Below are 19,051 nucleotides of genomic sequence, written 5' to 3'. Positions count from 1 at the left end.
AATTTTATAGTATGTGTACAGTGCAACAGCAAAGAGCTTTTTTACATTTTAGAGTGGTCAAGTTGCGATACTGAACAGGACCAGATGGAGATGCCAAAAAAAACTAAACCAACCGCCTGCTGACTGCATATATCTACTACAGTACACGGATCCATTCAGAATAACTAAACACAGCAACATACACATGACAAATCAAAACATTATCGTGAGTGTGTGTGGAAACAATGTGAATGTACGGAAATGTCTGTGCCTGTGCATAACTACAATGTGCGATCAGTGTGTCAAGAGCACTCATACACGCATTATTATAACGGACTCACACGTGCTTACTGTACGACTCCTGTACACCACCGCAATCGTCTTTACCTTGATTGCAGTCTTCATCCATTGGGTTAAAGGGTTAGAATAGAAATTGTGCTTCAGTAATTTTGTTTACTGATTTACTGAAAATTATTTTAACGCGTTAAGGATTGTAAAATTAATCGCATGCGTTAATGCGTTAACGTTGACAGCCCTAATAAATATATATATATATATATATATATATATGTATAATTTTATTTTATATTTGTGTAAATCTTAAGTTTTGTATCATTTGTTGCCAAGTAGATATTGCCGATTTTCGATAGGTTTTTCAATAAATATTACAAACCAATAAAATATTTCAGTGCAAACAATCAGGCCATGTTGATTTTCTTTAATGAATAAATAATTTTTACTTCTATGCGTCAAAGTAGCACTACATGGTAATATATAGTGACTGCACTATGGAATTGTTGTGATGAACAGAATTATTGAAATGGGAATTAAATTTTATTGTAATTTAGAAAGAATGTTGTATATATATTAAATGTTTTCAAATATGCAACATATCCCCCAGCCCTAATACACACACACACACACACATAGAGAAAGTACATGCTGTTCTTCTGTTTTGCTCATTTCAATAGTCTGTGGCTCAAATCTGTTGTTTTATTTGTTCTAATCTTGTTTTGTTTTCCTTCTGTGAACCTTTACAAATCTTATTATCATCTTACCATCTTTTTGGCTTTGTAAGCAACACTGTTCTTTTTGGCACACCAGTTTTCTTGGCTGGAAAATAAAAAAAATTAAAGCAAAACTAAAACAACATTAAAAAAAAAGTAAACAAAACAAAGTTGGGTCCAAATTCTTTTGTCCAAACCTCTGGGTGTGAGAGCTGTCCTCTTGAGATGATCTGTGCGGACTTTCAGAGGATGGTACAGAAGTTGAAAACCTCTCTCTTTCTCTCATGTGGCTCTGTGACTCTGTACTGTTTAGCCTTCCTTTAGCCAGTTCTCTTCATTATAGCTGCTGTCTCTATAAGCTCCATAGTCTTCCTCGCTCCCATAAGGCCCTGGGGTCAGTAATCTACCCTCGGACACTGCTAAGTCTCATTTTCCCCATGATAAGCCAATCAGCAGGAATGTCTTGCAGACTCCATAAACTCCCCTGCCAGCCAAGGTGGCATCTACAGGACTCGGGCTGGGGTCACTGAAGAATCTCATTGCTTTGAAGACAGTAGATCTGTTCCAAAAACCTAGTGAGCTGCCTTGCTGTCTACAGCTTACATGGGCGGCATCTCAACTGTACAGAAAGCTCGACTCACAATTTATTTCACCTTGGGAACAAATATTTTTGCCGTCTTGATAGGCAGCTCACTAGTTTTTGGAACATAACTTTTTTTTGAGAGAGAGAAAATTAGGTTGGCACTTTCAAAGCTGACAGTCTGATTTAGTACTCCAATGGTATTACTCTGACTTTAGAGAGAACAAAGTGATATAGAAAGCAGAGTAAAACCTATTAATCATTGTCTTTATTTCCTTTTTTCCAGAAACCTGGGGAAGTCGGGCCTGAGAGTCTCATGTCTTGGATTAGGTACCTTTATGGCCTCCTCATCAAGCCCTTTTGTGAAGTAGATAAGGAAACCTGCAACTAACAATACAAGCTTTTGTAGTCTTTTTGTCACAAGATGGATTTTCTTCAAACTGAACTGCTAGTAGTGGCAGACAGCAGAAATCTGCACCATGCAGCCAGTGTTGTTCTGTTCTCTTGAGCTGGGCATTAAATATTATCCATGTTATCTGTAGCTTCATCTTAAGGCTTTACTCTTTATAGTGTCATTGGTGGATCACTGATAATCATTTAAAGCTGGTTTATCTTGTGAAAAGTAGTGACTGATTCTAGATTTCTTTACAGGAACATGGGTGACATTTGGAGGACAGATCACAGATGAGGTATGATGAGTGTAAACACTGACCGGTCCTGATGTGAACTTTTATATTCTTGTACACTTACAGGAATAGTTCACCCAAAAATGAATGTCCTCCTTACTCGCCCTCTTGTCTTTCCAAACAACTATATTAGTTTTATTTCTTCCATGGAACACAATGTGTTTTATATTGTCAAACATTGAAAAAAAAAAATTATCAAGTGAAAATCAGACCTCATTTATTGCTCATTTAGACGCTTTGCACCAGGTTTGGTGCCAGTGATGCCAAAACGTAATTGGTCTAATGATTGCAGTGCAACATTGTTTTTAAATTAAACATTGTAGAGGAAAAACATAATACTGGTTTAGCACATCATGATGGTTGGTAAATGATGGAATTTTTTTTTTTTTTGGTGAACTAACCCTTAAAGGGGTCATGTGATGCGATTTCAATTTTTCCTTTCTCTTTGGAGTGTTACAAGCTATTGGTGCATAAAGAAGATCTGTAAAGTTGCAAAGACTAAAGTCTCAAATCCAAAGAGATATTCTTTATAAAAATTAAGAGTCAGCCACGCCTACCTAAAACAGCTCGTTCTAACACGCCCCCACATGTCTACATCACTATGTGAGAAGATTTGCATAACGCCGCCCAAATGTTCACGCAAAGAAAGAAGGCGTAACTTTTATTCTCGCTTTAGTTTTGTTGTTGCCGCCACCATGTAGTGAAGATGCTGTGTGATTCGTTGTGAAAGCGAAACTACTTTGTTTGGACGATATCTGCTTCGTCATGCCTGGAGCTGATCCGTGCTGATTGCTGAGGAAATACTACAACTTTGCGCTGTGGATCGCCGGATTGGCTTTCACCGTGGACGAAGCGGAGTCCAGCCCGGGGTCATCACATGTTGTTGCCGCAAGCCCGCCGGATGCTCCTTCGTCGAATCCGCCGCCTCTGCTCACTCAGCCCGCCGGCCGTTCCTCACTTTATCCCCCGGCCTCTGCTCACTCAGCCCGCCTGCCGTTCCTCACTTTATCCCCCGGCCTCTGCTCACTATAGGCTGCCACCGCTCACTCTAGGACACCGTGTGTGACGCTGTGTTTTGTTGTGAAAGCGAAACTACTTTGCTTGGCCTTCCAAAAATGGACACGACTAGAAATCAGTGGTTAAGTTGTATTTACAACACTGTTCCAGAACACTTCAACCCAAATATTCGGCCAATCACAACGCACTGGATAGCTGGCCAATCAGAGCACACCTCGCTTTTTCAGACCGATGAGCTTTGTAAAAATCTACGCGTTTCAGAAAGGCGCGCCATAGAGGAGATACAGTGTTTTTTGAACCTTAAACCGCATAAACACCAAATACACAAAATAATGTTCTTTTTAGCAGCATCATATGACCCCTTTAAACAATGTGTCCGTAAAATATATGAAGAAGTCTTAAATTGTCTTTTCTATTATTTATAGATATATTTATTTTTATTTAAGACTGATAAACCCTTACTTAATAAATAAATATCTAAATATACCCAGATCTCTCTCTCTCTCCCTCTCTCTCTCTCTCTCTCTCTCTCTCTCTCTCTATATCTCTCTCTATATATCTATATATATATATATATATATATATATATATCTCTATATATATATTTGTGTGTCTGTGTGTATATGTATTCATTTTTTAAATATGCCGCAAATGCCTGATCAGAACTAATTGTTCCGGAGAGCTGTGTAATAAAAGCTCATGTTAAATGCTTGTATTTTGAGTTCTTCATTTTCATGTGTAGTAATGTGAAAAAGAAAGGACACCCTATTGAATTCCATGGTTTTCTGTATTAGGATCATCCTATCAAATCATCTGGTAATTGGCAGGTCATGAACAAATGCCCACAAACCTCAATAATCTGGAGCAATGTTGTAAAGACGAGTGGGCCAAAATTCCTCCAGAACGATGTGACAGACTGATAAAGTCATACAGAAAATGATTACTTCAAGTTATTGTTGCTAAAAGTGGATTTACAATTAGCTGAATCAGTGTCCTTCGTTTGACAAAGTTTGCAAAGTTTATAACTTGTATATAATTATATAATTATATAAATGTTTTCCAACTTAAAAAAAACTAAACTATTATAATATTATATTATGATTACATAGCATTCTTCCATAAATCACCATTCATATTGTGTTGATAAAAATATATCTTATAATTACAGTGTAATTTGGAACAACATTGTTTGGGGAAGTATCAAGTGCAAAATGCTTTATTTTTATTTATTTATTAAACATTCAAATAGTGCATTTACAGTATAGACGCAATTTTTCTCTGCTAATACACTATTCAGCTTGCAGTAATTTTTCTTTTCTAGCGTGCACTGTAAATGTACCTAAACACATTAAAAATGACTTATAGAGTAGCACAGTGCAGAATACAGCTTTTAATAATGGAATAGACTGCAACACCTTGAATGCTGGATCCTCTCCCTTCCTTCATTCTGACAGATTGCAGAGCAGCTGATGACTCTGGCATACGAGAACGGGATCAATCTGTTCGACACGGCAGAGGTCTACGCTGCAGGAAAGTGAGTGCGCCAAAATACACAAAGCCCACCCCGTCAAATTACCATGTATTGAAATATTTTCTTTCTGTTTATCTGGTGAATTAGTTAAGTAATGTGATATTTTAAAAAGTTGACACAACATTTCCAGCCACTTTTATATAATGTTTTATTTCAAATATTAATGGTGTTTGCTTATATTTTAAATATTAGATCTAGTTGTCAGTTTTATAAGTTTTTTTTTTTTTAAGCATGAACTTTCCTCAAGTTTTCTTCAAAACTAAGACTCATTTCAAAATTTGAATGAACATTTCTATGGCAGCTGACCCAGGGCATCGTTGGAAATGGTGTTCCTCGTCCGTGTCTTGAGTAGGAGCTTGTGTTGATCTTGTCATAACGACTCGGCACAACCCAGCAGTGCTGTTCTTGAGATCAGGGAAGGACTCGAAACTGTCATGGCGGATATCACAGTATTACTTCTAGTTGGATCTTGAGGCAATATCATCTCTTCATACAAGCGAGATTCATCAGCTGTGAGCAAGATGAAGCACAGTGATCAGTAGGATTATCTCGCTTTGACAATGAACACGGTTACATTACCTAAACCAAAACCACAAGCCACTCACTATATGGCAGTAGAGAATTAGAAAATAACAAAGAGATGTAGTTACCCAAAAATAAGATTGTAAAATACCTAAATGTTCACGTTACTGTTTTTATTTATGTGTAAGTGGCTGTCTGCCATATACACAAAATTTGCAATCTCAGTCTCGTTTTTGGAAGTTATGGAGATTGGGGCATAAATATGTACAGTGCACAGCATAAATGAGTACACCCCCTCTAAAACTTAACAAATTCAGCAATTACTCTTTACTTAGAAGACATGTTAAGGTTCTTTGGAGATGTAATGTTCCAACAAGCCTGCTTGATCAATTACCAAAGAAGAATGCCAAAATTATTCAGCAAAATAATATTATAAATTACTTCTGTGATTTGGGTCAAATAAATACAGGCTTGGTAAGCAGAAGTGACTTCTTTTAAAAACACACGTACTGTATATATATATATATATGTATGTATGTATGTGTGTGTGTGTGTGTGTGTGTGTGTGTGTCAATCTGTATTCCTAATAAATATAAATATTTTCCTCTTTTTCTTCCCTTTTTTATTTATGTATGTAAAGGTCACTGTGTTTGAAGTTTGAGGTCGGCCTGGCTTTAGGTTGCTACAAACCATTGTGTTTAGAGAGAAAACATCAGCCCTCCTAGTGTGATACAAAATATACTTAGAACCTCAGCGCTGCTGGAGATGACATTAAAGTTGTTTTGCATCCACTCTGAAATACTAAAAAAGGTTTATTAGTATATGGATATCCTGCCTCTGATACAAGCTCTCTTTACTGGCGTTTATTTTCATTATTTAATCAGCAAGGTTTTATTGTGAACAATATCGATTCTTAAATCCCAGGAATCGATTAGTCTAGCCTGTTTTCAGTTAATGGACGGAACGTTGAAGGGCACTTCCCATCCAATATATCGCAATAAGTGTTGTGCTTTGGTACTTTTAATATAAAACAAAGTCTCAGATTTCAAATTCTGTCCACTGTATTGCAGTTTTTAAACAATAAATGCCGTTTTGTCGTTGTTTAATGTGGAGTGGCAGATCGCTGTAGCGCCTCAGTTCAACAGACGCGGCAGCGCGAGGTGCACGTGAACTGATCATCTCCTCCACATTAATACCAGTTTCAGCACAAAATAAACATGACTAAATATCCGAAGCTAAGTTAAAAGAAATACTTTACAATCTGTATCCTGTCTCATGTAATCGCTCAATCAGTGTTTCAGCCACGCAAAGACGTCAATATAACGTCTTGTAAACAATGTCACGTATCGTCACATTTACCTCAGAAAAACATATTCAGTGACCATAAACTCATTAGTCAGATAGAAAAATAAACGGTAGAGAGGGGCATTTTGCTTAAAATATGCACCATATAACATATTCATTATAATTTGTACTGTTCTTCGATGTTTAATTTATGGTTGAATAAATCCATCAAGTTTTTATGACAGCCACCATTTAAATGTTTATATTAAAAAAAATAAAAATTTGAAGTAGGAATATTAATAAGTAACTGTAACTTTATTGTAAAAACTTTATTAATTTTAACCTTCAACATTATAGTAATGTTGTACCAACTGACTTTGTATATTTTACAGCATTAATTGCGATTTTTTTTTCCTTGAGAAAATTTGGCATGTACTGTATCTGCTTTATATATCCAAAATAATTGATATTGAATCGAATCGAATCTGAAGCTTGTGAATGAGAATCAAATTGAATCGTGAAATTTGTGTCAAAACCCAGCCCTAATAAATAAATAAATATATATATATATATATATATATATATATATGTATATGTATGTGTATATGTATATGTATGTATATATGTAACCATAATTTGCAAATAAATTCTTTAAAAATCCTACAATGTGATTTTCTGGATTTTTTTTTCTCATTTTGTCTCTCATAGTTGAGGTATACCTATGATGAAAATTACAGGCCTCTCTCATCTTTTTAAGTGGGAGAACTTGCACAATTGGTGGCTGACTAAATACTTTTTTGCCCCACTCTAAATGATAAATCCTAGATGTTATGTTTTTTATTTTTACTTTCCTTTGATGTTTAGCCCGTGTTCATTGTGAACGCTGCTGCTATTTCCAATTTGAGAGATATCTGTATATCGGTGAGTTAATCTCAAATGTTATTCTTAGTGCTGAGAATCCATATTAGAGCGCATTTTGCTTCCTCCAAACAAGGAAAGTTGCCTGACACATTATGTTTCATAAATAAACTGTGCAAATTAGGTGAGGAGAGCGGTTGGTAATGTGCTCTGTCATTAGCTGAGCGCTGGGTGTGGGCATCGCTGAACGTCGGTGGTGCTGATGGGGTGAGAGTGTGGGAAGACATGAGAGTGGGAAGGTCTGTTTTATTTATCCGACTGGAATAAATACAGCTCCGGCAGCGTCTACCATCCAGCTGCGGTCAATGCAGTGCGCTAAACCCACAGGCCGTGACGGGACAAACACCCCTGCGTAAATATAGCACCAAAACACTTACATCCACAAATATACACTTACACTACAAATACACTTCTCTCCCTCGCACATAAGCAAACAAAAACACAGGCTGAGCCGCCCCCTCACGCGTCTGTGTCCATCTCCGACTCTATTCGACACACTAACATAAGTGCACTAGCATCCATATTCAGAAATCCTCATGAAGATGAGCTGTGTTCTGCCATCTCAGGGAACCTCCTTTAAAGTTGGGACTTTTTAAGAAAGTGCAGCATACATTCATGTAGATTAATGAACCTCTCTCTGAAGCTAATGACCACTAAAAGTCAAAGCACAACAGCTAGCATTCAACAGCTTTCTCTTTTCATATAAAGCCTGGATCATTGTGAAACATAGAATCAATCAAGATTAAAGATGTTCATCCATCTTTGTGATAGATTGATTAGTTTGTTGGACTTGCACAACTCTCTGGAATACTTCATTCTGATTGATAAGTCACCGCATTCTGTTATCAAATATTTTTATTATAATATGTTTTATAATAACAATCATTTAGAATAATGTACTGTATAATAATGTTTATTTTTTAAGGATTAATACAATTTTGTTTTATTTTTTTATGCACATATAGCTGTACATATATAAGATGGATTGTTTACAGTGAGCAGGTGTGCTTTATCTTATTTATTTTTTATTATTTATTATTATTTGTTGATAATGACCAGCTGACTTTCACTTGTGTGCAATGCAAAAATTGTATGTCTTATATCCGCGTTTGGACCTTTTCTTTCAGTAAGTTACTTAGTTAAAAGCTTGAGAAAATAAATGTTAGTTCACCTGAAGACAGTGTTATTTTAGTATTATTTATAAACTATTATAGTATTTATTTTTAAATAGTTTTTTTTCCCTTTCTGTTTTTAATCTTAGTTTAGGTTTAGTAATTTTGTTATGTGCTTTTAGTATTTTCCCTTATATTTCTATTTAGCTGTAGCCAATTTTTATTTTAGTTTTAGTTATTTTATTACTTAAACATTGTTTATTTCAGTTACTTGCCAAGGCAACATTTCTAATTTGTTGTGTGTGTGTGTGTGTGTGATTTACTTTAAGTTTTCATCTAATATTTATATTTTGTATTATTTCAGCTTTATTTCAATTTACAAAAACATTTTTAATAGCTTTAGATTTACTTAAATCAACACTGCCTTATGGCACAACTAAACATTTCCACCAAACTTTATTGTTAAAAGGTTCATTCACCCAACAGTTAAAAATGTCATTACTGAACTATAAGATCAACCCCCATTTTGTTTCCTTCTGTGCATTACAACAACAACAAAAAATCACACTGCTGGTTTCCATTTAATGAGACTGAATGGGGAGGGATATTGTTGAACTTTAAGAAGAACATTTGCTGTTTTTGGAGCGTGACAGCGTCTTGCTTCATTCACTTTCACTAAATGAAAAAGAGCAGCACTGAAGAGAAGCAAACTCAAGGGGTTTGGAGCAAAATAAGGGTGATTTTCATTTTAGAGTGAAGTACTCCTTTAACATTCTTTGTCTTCCCATAAGATGCCATACTAAGAAAAAACAAGATTGCAGAAGTATTTTTAGAGAGATTAATAGTGAAGCAGTAAATTACAGCGCAGCGGTTCATTGAATTGACTAGTGTGCGGCCCGAGGGAGAATCTCACTCACCGGGACAATCACAGCATGAACTGTATCCTCATTGGGCTCAATTAGCACCCTCAGCATCACTAATGGCTGCCAGAGAGCATTTTAGTCTCCAGGTTGTTGCTGACACTTCTCCTCATCTGCGTATGAAAAGGAGGCACATTTTTCAGGGAGTTAAATATGCTTTTAGCGTCCAGGTTGTGTTAATTACCCATTCCCACACCTTACCGCTTTAAAGCAAGACACTACAGGCAAAATCCTTTTGAAATTTTGGCCTATTATATATTTGGCTATAATGTATTGTTTCAGACTAGAAAAAAGAAAACATCCAAAATACACATTTAAGTATTTATTTTATTGCACTTTATCCATTTGTGTCTGTAGATTTCAATTACAGTACATATCTTTATAGGCTGTTTTCTCAAAATGAGTTTTTCTCCTCTACACCAACAGTGTAGTTGTATTTAATCTATATTTTGAAGTTTGTTCATATCAGTGTTAATTTTGACAGGCATTTTTGATTTAGTCTTGGTCTTTATCTTGAGACGAAAATGCTTAATAGTCTTATGGTGTGTTCACACCAAACGTGAATTTAATTATTCGCGCAAGTAGATTACATGCAAAGTCAATGCAAAGACGCGAATAGAGGCGAATTCGCGCCAGGCGACGCGAATGACGTGAAATGCGCGACGCGTTTGCCGCGAACACGAGATATTCGCCTCAATCACGTCTTTCGCGCAAGTTCAAAAACAGTACTAAAATGTAACACACACATTAATAAAGGATCCTAACGTTATTCATCCTCCTCTGGATGGTGCTGTGAACCCAGACGCGTCGGCATTTGGCTTTCCATTGTATTTGGGACTTTTTGACAATAGGTACAACACAGCGACTGTAGTTATCTCCAGCATGGTTGATCGCGCTGTTTTTATTCGCGCGAGTGACACGAGAAACATCCTGCAAGTAATCTAGAGCGAGTGGCGCGATGCGCATATTCGCTTCGCGTCTGGTGTGAACGCACCATTAGTCACATTTTAGTAATTTGAGTCTTTCATAGTTTTAGTCTAGTTGTAGTCGACGATAAAGTCATTGCATTTTTGTCAATTTTTAGTCATTACTTTTAGTCAAGCTGCAGTTACCGACATTTATTTTGGTAGCTATTTTATAGTCTTCAAACAAAAATAGTCATTAATTCTTCTCTCTTTAGACTAAATCAATTAAGCTTATGAGAAATTTGAAATTTAGAAAAACTTGAATAAATTATGACAATTTTCATTTTTGGGTGAACTATCCCTTTAACAGTAGTAAAAAAGGGAGAAACTTATAAAAAATATTGTTGTTCATATATAATATATTTAATATACGTATATAATTTATAATTTTTGAAAAAGAAGCAGAATAAGACAAAAAGACAAATACGAAAGAGATACAAATTAAACAAATTTTTCAGATACAGGAGGTTTACTTAAAATATTTATTTAGCATCTTTTGTTGGTTAACATTAATGACACGGATAGGTAGGCCTACTTACCATAAGTAGGAATGCTGTTCTTTTAAGACGGAAGGCATGCATGTAATACTGACACAAGTGCAGTTTAATTAATCCACCTGTTTACGTTCACTTAATCCATAACTGTATTTACGTGAGATACTCTACACGATAAACATTTGGACTGCTGTGTCTGTATTTGAGCACTGAGAACTGATCGCGCGCTGTATATGAGAACTGAAGAAGTGGAGCATGCTCGCGAGAGTGCACTTCTATCAGTGCAATTCCGCCTATCCCGCCTTCACTAGCTTTAAATTAATCGACAACGAATTGTGACTCCAGGGAAAAACGGGACAACTGGTCACCTTATCCCCAACCCTTTCGGTGCTAAGGCCATTGTTTCAGATCGCTAGTTCGCATTTTGTTAGTCTATTTATCCACTGCGGCTGCCATACTGAGACTAGATATGCAAACGCCCCTTATATCCAATTGCAATCCAATGACAGGGACGCACATTTTTAAGGACAAGACAGTAGCCTATAGGATGTATTTTGAATGTCAGGTAGTCCTCAAATAACATTTATAGTCCCCTCTCGTCTTGTTAATGAAGACGCGGCATAAATTTCGTCATAGTTTTTATCATCAGATATTAGTTTTAGCTCATCAACGTCTCGTCTTCATCACAGAAAAAATGTTCCTTAACGAAGACGATGATGAAAAATATTCGTTAACGAACTTTAACACTGGTTCATATATAATTTGCCTGATTTTAAACAACGTTTTATTCCTAAAAATATCAAATTATATTTGTATGGCTGTTGACTGTATTTTCTGATGTATGGAGTGAAAAAAGTACATGCAAATTAGCCTCGTTTGCATATTTAAACATCAAGGGCAGATTTACTAAACGGCAAATTAGCGCTAGAGCGCAATTCCATAAAAGAGCCAATGGTAGGGGAAATTCTGCAGGTGATTTACTGACAATGCGCACATTAATTGATGGTTTCAAGGTTTTGGACTTGAGATCACGTTCTTCTGGGTTTAAAGAGTGATGAATTGCAAAGATGTTCTGACTCAATGGTGGTTGGGAGTTTCTTCCCAGTGGAAAGTGAAAAAGAGCTAAGAGAGACATCAGCTGAGATCCTAGGATCTTTGGTGAATGGAAAGACAAAGACAAAGCCTGGTGCAGACTTAAGATTTGCAGAAGCGTTCTAGCTCACATCCTCATCTTCTCAGAATCTAACAGAACCGCAGACTGACTGAGGCGGGTCACTGATGTGAGAGCTTTATCTCCTATTGAGCTCACACCTCCGGGAGGTCACAGTGCCAATGGTGATTTTTACTTTTGGAGGGAAAGTTTACGACTCTTTGTCTTAGAGCATGGTATTTTGCATATGTAATTTGATTGGGTGTTGATGCAAAAACTACTAAAGATTCTTAGAACACTAATGTATTGCCTATGTATGTACCAACATATAATATACACTCGTTTAGATAATCAGAAGACGAATTCATATATACTAAACATGGTAAGATTACATGAACTTCTGTCATAAGCATGCATAAAACAGTATACAATACAAAAGACAATATACAAGAACAGTAACAACATACACAATGAACTGAAGTATATGTGTGTTCATTCAAAGAAAGGTTTTCCTATGAATTAATTAGAGAAGAGTCCATTTTTATGGGCATTATGTGTCTGTTTTAGAGAGAACTGAGTAGAAGGAAGAATCTCTCTACATACTTTTAGGTGTTTATCTGATCTGGCTGAAGGGTTTATCTATATAAAATGGCATACTTTTAGAAGTTTATCTGATCTGGCTGAGGGGTCCTGGTTGCCATGGTAAACATGGGGCCTGGTGTCGTTCACAGACATCCTGGCACCCAGTATGTTTATTGGGTGAGGGGTCTGTGAATATTTGTTAATCTAATGAATAATTAATTTGTTAAATCTAATGAAAAATGGTGTGTCTGATTGGTCCAAATGCTACACCAATGAGAAACAGGAAAAAGAGACAAAAAAGCTCAACATTTCTTGGTTGACAGTATTATTGCTTGTTTTGTATGTTTTCATAAAAATCCTTAATAAAGTCTTGTGGCATTGAAGTGTGCTTTTAATTTGCATGTATTGTATGATATTGCCATCTTGAAAGAGGTGATTTACTGAACTTTGAAATGTCCCTTCAGCGGCCTGTTTTGTTGGCTGTATATGTCAATAAAATGACGGATTAGTCCGATAACCATCTGGTTTTCTGTTGCAGGGCGGAGATGGTGCTGGGCAACATCATAAAGAAGAAAGGATGGAGGTATGTTCATTAACAACATTTCATTTCCTTCGGCCGCTTCTTATCTTGTGCTGATAACTCAGCCCAATGCCTCAGAGATTGTGCCACTGCAACCCCAGACAGGCAGAAATATAAATTATTAAAGCCTGGCTCACCCCGTAGATGTCCCGTCTAGATATTGAATTATGAAACAGTCGCATGGGTGTGTTTATTGTGCAGTTGATGTCCTGATATATGTGTGTGTAATTTAACATGAGCTAAAGGAGGTTCATGGTTAATAGAAGCCCTTTTTTAAAGATGTTTTCATTTAAAGCAGGGTGGGCTCTCACTGTTTTTGCATAATGAGATGAAGAGTAACTGAGCTCTCTGCAAGAAAGGATCTTCACATTTGTGTGTGTGTGTGTGTGTGTGTGTGTGATATCATGCTGCTTAGTCATCCTGCTAGTCAGTGTGCATCAATATCAGGACACACAACCCCTCACCTCTGCAGAGACATAGCTTATTTCTGTACTCTGTGTCTGTGTGTGGGCTTACTTACAATTTGTGAGAGAAAGTGAGCTAAATATGACAGAACTTCCGTTTGAGGAAAGGAATTTAAAGCAGGGTGGGCTCTCACTGTTTTTGCATAATGAGATGAAGAGTAACTGAGCTCTCTGCAAGAAAGGATCTTCACATTTGTGTGTGTGTGTGTGTGTGTGTGTGATATCATGCTGCTTAGTCATCCTGCTAGTCAGTGTGCATCAATATCAGGACACACAACCCCTCACCTCTGCAGAGACATAGCTTATTTCTGTACTCTGTGTCTGTGTGTGGGCTTACTTACAATTTGTGAGAGAAAGTGAGCTAAATATGACAGAACTTCCGTTTGAGGAAAGGATATTCTTAAAAAAACAACAACTAAGTGGTAGTGAATTATGTGAAAAATATGTAATCATACAATCCTTAAAAAGTAACTGTAATCTGATTATGAGCATTTTAAAATATAACATAACCGACAAGTACTTAATTTCCTGGATTCTGATTATGTAGTCCAGATTACATGTAAGCAGTTACTAGTGTTTGTGTGTATATATGTATACTGTGTGTGTGTGTGTGTGTGTGTGTGTGTGTATATATATATATATATATATATATATATATATATATATATATACTGTATATATACATGCATATATGCATGTAATTGCATTTATTTATGTATGTAATAACAACATTTACATGAATATATTTATGAACCTTTACATGAAAGCAGATGTCTGTGCTATGTCCTCATTTAGGCAGCTAAATAAATGTGTATGTGTATGTGTGACCATGCATTCCTTTGAAATTAAAATGGTTACCGCAAGCCACTTGATAATTACTTTTTAAAAGCCTTTCAAAAAGTGTGACCTATTTTTTTTTCTTCTTTTTTTTGCAGACGCTCCAGTTTAGTCATTACAACCAAAATATTTTGGGGTGGAAAGTATGTATGTTTAATATTTATTATAAAATGAATCATGCATTATGCGAACAATACTTCTGAAGCTTTAATGTTACACTTGTGAATTATTGTAGCTGTTGCTTTTTACTTCTGGTATATGAACACTTAAGTCTTTGAAATAGTGTTATATTTTGAATTGAATAAACTATTTTGGCCTAATTTCTAACATTAAACCAAGTAATGTCTTAGCAATATAATTTACTAAAGTTGGCGTCAATGATAATTGCATAATAGTACATATACTGCTGTTTTCTAGAGCAGAGACTGAGAGAGGACTGTCAAGAAAACACATTATAGAAGGTGAGTGGACCTCAAAGCATACATGTTACAGAGCTGCAGCTGACATGAACTGATTTAAATGTCTCGTTCATTCAACTAATCGTGTGCTGAATTGATTTGTGTTACTCTTCGGTAGGTTTGAAGGCATCATTGGAGAGACTGCAGTTAGAGTATGTGGACGTAGTGTTTGCAAACAGACCAGACCCCAACACACCCATGGAAGGTACATCTCAATCTCAATTCATTTGCTCTAAACCTTTAAATATTAAAGGTGACCTATTATGCCCCTTTTTACAAGATGTAAAATAAGTCTCTGATTACCCTAGAGTGTGTGTGTGAAGTTTTAGCTCAAAATACCTTACAGATAATTTTTTATAGCTTGTTAAAATTGCCACTTTTAGGGTATGAGCCAAAACGCGCCGTTTTCGTCTTTCTCTTTAAATGCAAATGAGCTGGTGCTCCCGGAAAAGAGGGCAGAGCTTCAAGAGCTCAAGCTCAAGCAATACCGGTGCTAGCCTTTGCAAATAAACACTCCACTATTAGTACAAGCCTGTTATATTTACAGAAAACACACTCGGTTTAAAAGTCAGTCATCTGATTGTACTGTGCCTAAAAAATGCACTTTATGAATTACACAGACAGGAGCACGGCACAATAAAAATAACTCATGGTGCCATCGCATGCTATTACAAACTTTATAAGCCCCACTTGTAATTATGAGCTCGACTAATTCCAGCGGTCGACTTCACGTTGCTTTGCCCACTTTCCTATTTATGATCTTTCTGGTAGCATGTGAAGGTAGCATCAGTAAAAACAGACAGACAATTGTAGCTTTATCAGCATTAGTGACAAGCATTACAAAGTGCCAAGAAGCTCTTTCAGAAAGGCAATTTGGAAAACTAATAGCGTGATACTTATTTCTTCTGGAGGTGTAGCTGGATCACGAACAGTTGGCACTGCTCCATTCTTCAGGAGCAACTTTTGTGCAAAACCTGCTTTATACTGACCCTCATTCACAAAGCAGTCCGGTGTAAAATGATTCGCGCAGACATAAATGAATTTCGGTAGAGTTGAGGGAGCATTTTCTTCTAAAACAAAATTAATCCACCTTGTCTTCAGCGGCTCAGATTTCGGGAATAAGGAGAGAGCTATGTGGATTCATACATCCACCTACAGAACACCTAAAACGCTTGGGAGACATTCTCGTCAGTGCATCAATGGCGGACTGTGTACAACTCGCTGTGTGTGAAGTCGCTCAGGGCGGTTCTATGTTAAAACGGCAGTGTCTGTCAACATTCGTGGGCGGGGCCTGTGGCTAATGTGATGTCACATTAGCACCAAGTCAGAAAACAGGTAGTTGGGAGACACTGCTTATGATTTATGGGGATTAAAAAAGAAGAAGTGGGTGGATTTTTATCATTATAGGGTGGTTGTGTACACACACTGCCAACACACATTTATGTCCAAACATGAATTTTGCATAATAGGTCCCCTTTAAACTCTACTATAACTCATGTACTGTTTGTGCTCCAGACTGATTCTTCCAATCATGTGCAAACAAGATCTTTGCAATTTTCCCATTTGGCCTTTTGTAAGATGCCAGCCTGAATTAAATCTCAACCAATGTTTTCGGGAGAAAGGGAAGAAATGTTATTTGATCTACTTTTATTAGCCTAGCTGCCCTTTAGAAAGTTCACACAGTTCAATGGTTGAAACACAAACAGCTCAGGGGTCTGTAGACATCTGCTTTTCTTGTCATTAAAGAGCTCGACACTTCAATAGTCTGCTTCTCTCTTGCGCTCTTGGACCGATCTCATATAGTCAAGCGAGAGCAGTAAATGACTCTCAAGCTCATAAGACTGATGTTTTGACATGGCTGGTGTTTGTTATTAAGGATGGATCTTTTCCAGCCCTCATTTGAATTTTTTTTTTTCCTTGAGCCGAGGTTGATATTGACCCGAAGCACAAGTTGTTTATTTTGTCTTACTCGTATTGATTCAAATTCTTCAGCTCGATCCAGAAGCGATTTATCATTTAAACTCCCCTCCCTTGCATTAATCGAGCTTGTTTTCTTTTGCTTGTTAATATTTCACACGTTCACCCGTACCGACACATTCTGATGGCAGCATGATATGATGTATGGTGCTGTAAATCTCTGAAAATCTGCGGTCTGATTGGCAGAGACTGTGCGGGCGATGACCCATGTGATCAATCAGGGAATGGCGATGTACTGGGGAACGTCACGCTGGAGTCCGATGGAAATCATGGTGAGTCACAGTCTCCTAACTTTTCGATGTTTGCACCCCTGTAATCAGCTTCGGCACCGGCTGCTTTTGTTCCTGAAGAACTCTTGATGAATCTAAAGATGCTTCTGTTTAAATAGGTGCTGTCAGTGAGACAGTCTAACCTTAAATACTGGGCGGATCGGAGATCTAAAGTCAGACAAAACGTTCACACTGACAGAATGTTAAAAGACGATCTGTTGTTTGTGTTCAGTGATGCCTCGTCAGTCACAACTAATTTGTCTAGTTATGTGTAACATGTTGTACAGAATTTGGTTTTCTGACCCATCGCCCAATAATTGAGTCGCGTTACCTGATAATGTTCCACCATTTACCGAATTTTACATGGACAGATCATTCGAAAAGCATTCTGTTGTTTTGGCAGAAGAATCCAAGTGTAGTCTAGGGGAATTTTGTTTATTAAATCGGGTGACCTGATTGCAAGGCTGCAGTAAATGATTTTTCATATTGTGGGAGCAGGGAGGTTTGTATAGATTAGTGTCACTTTATAATTATCATTGTTTTACTAATCAGTGACATGATAATTGTCTTATTTGTTATAGATGCAGTGATTTAAATTTGACTTCTCAAAATCAAATGTTTTTTGAATAAATTAATGACAATTATCAGTATGTTACTTTAGTTCTTTTGATCTATTTTATGACTTGTCAAGTCCAGATATTTATAGATTAAAACTTGATAATTATATTGACCTTAGATTCAAAGATCTCATTCATAAGAGTCATTTGTTCATAAAACAGATTCAAAGACCTGCCTCAAAGGAATAATTTGTGTTAAAGCGTCTTATTTTAGTATCATAGAGATACTATTATAAATATTTTTTGTATTTTCATTTTAGTTTTAGTTAAAGCTTTAGTATTTTTTGTGTTTAGCATTACATTTTTTAATGTCTGTATAGATTTTTAGTTTTCTATAGAATTTTAGATTTTTAAAAAAATATCTATAGATTTTTATTTTGGTTTTAGTTCTTTTAGTACAGCAGATCACGTTAAACTAAATTATGTATAGACAGTTTCAAAGTCAACAACATAAACAGGGCTCTACAGTGCGACCATTTCAGTCGCATTTGCGATATATATAATATTTATTGTGTTTGCGCTGAGGGAGCTTCAAAGATTCTAATATACGTACATGTTTCTGCAGCGTTGAGTAATGTATCACAGACATATCCTCTCATTATAACAAACAGTGTTGACGGGGTGTAAATAAGATATTCATTGTGCAGTGTAGAGAGCTTCGTCGATTATAATGGAGTTTTGTGAGATCGGGATAAACTAAGATGAGTGAAAGCGTTTAATGATTATTAAGGGAGTTTGCAAATGTGATATTGATTTAATACAACAGTTCATTAAACAAGAAGTTAATATTAAGTGACTTATATTGTCTGACAACAGCACAATTGCCTTATTTTGCTCTATTTCATCAACGAAAATAGTAAAAAAAAAAAAAGTAACAGCCGAGCCGCTGCGCATCTTCATTCAAACACAGCGGTGATTCTTTTATGAATGAACTGCGTTTTTTAAACGAATCTAGTGAGTCAATGATTTAATTACCCATTCATGAAGACAGTCACGTACTTTCGTTCCTGAATGATTCAGCTGTTCGAACGAATCAATTCAATGAATGATTCAGTAATAAAATCAGTGACTTGACGCCCCCTGGTGGCAGTTCTAGTTTAAT

General features: G+C 36.4%; 1 protein-coding gene across 5 annotated transcripts in view; it reads left to right on the top strand.

Annotated features, from left to right (window-relative positions):
* LOC107592856 (voltage-gated potassium channel subunit beta-2) overlaps positions 1-19,051 on the top strand; it is a 187,737-nt gene that overhangs the window by 153,438 nt on the left and 15,248 nt on the right. For all 5 annotated transcript variants that reach the window (XM_016282427.1, XM_016282428.1, XM_016282426.1 and 2 more), the window contains 8 exons: positions 1,853-1,896; positions 2,218-2,255; positions 4,724-4,803; positions 13,286-13,330; positions 14,727-14,771; positions 15,046-15,089; positions 15,205-15,291; positions 17,250-17,335. In XM_016282427.1, the coding sequence (XP_016137913.1) occupies positions 1,853-1,896; positions 2,218-2,255; positions 4,724-4,803; positions 13,286-13,330; positions 14,727-14,771; positions 15,046-15,089; positions 15,205-15,291; positions 17,250-17,335 (469 nt within the window). The remainder of the gene's footprint in view (positions 1-1,852; positions 1,897-2,217; positions 2,256-4,723; positions 4,804-13,285; positions 13,331-14,726; positions 14,772-15,045; positions 15,090-15,204; positions 15,292-17,249; positions 17,336-19,051) is intronic.

Source organism: Sinocyclocheilus grahami, unplaced genomic scaffold (genome assembly GCF_001515645.1).
Source record: "Sinocyclocheilus grahami isolate Dianchi unplaced genomic scaffold, SAMN03320097.WGS_v1.1 scaffold160.1, whole genome shotgun sequence".
Classification (NCBI taxonomy): domain Eukaryota; kingdom Metazoa; phylum Chordata; class Actinopteri; order Cypriniformes; family Cyprinidae; genus Sinocyclocheilus; species Sinocyclocheilus grahami.
This window is presented reverse-complemented; position numbering and strand designations above follow the sequence as displayed.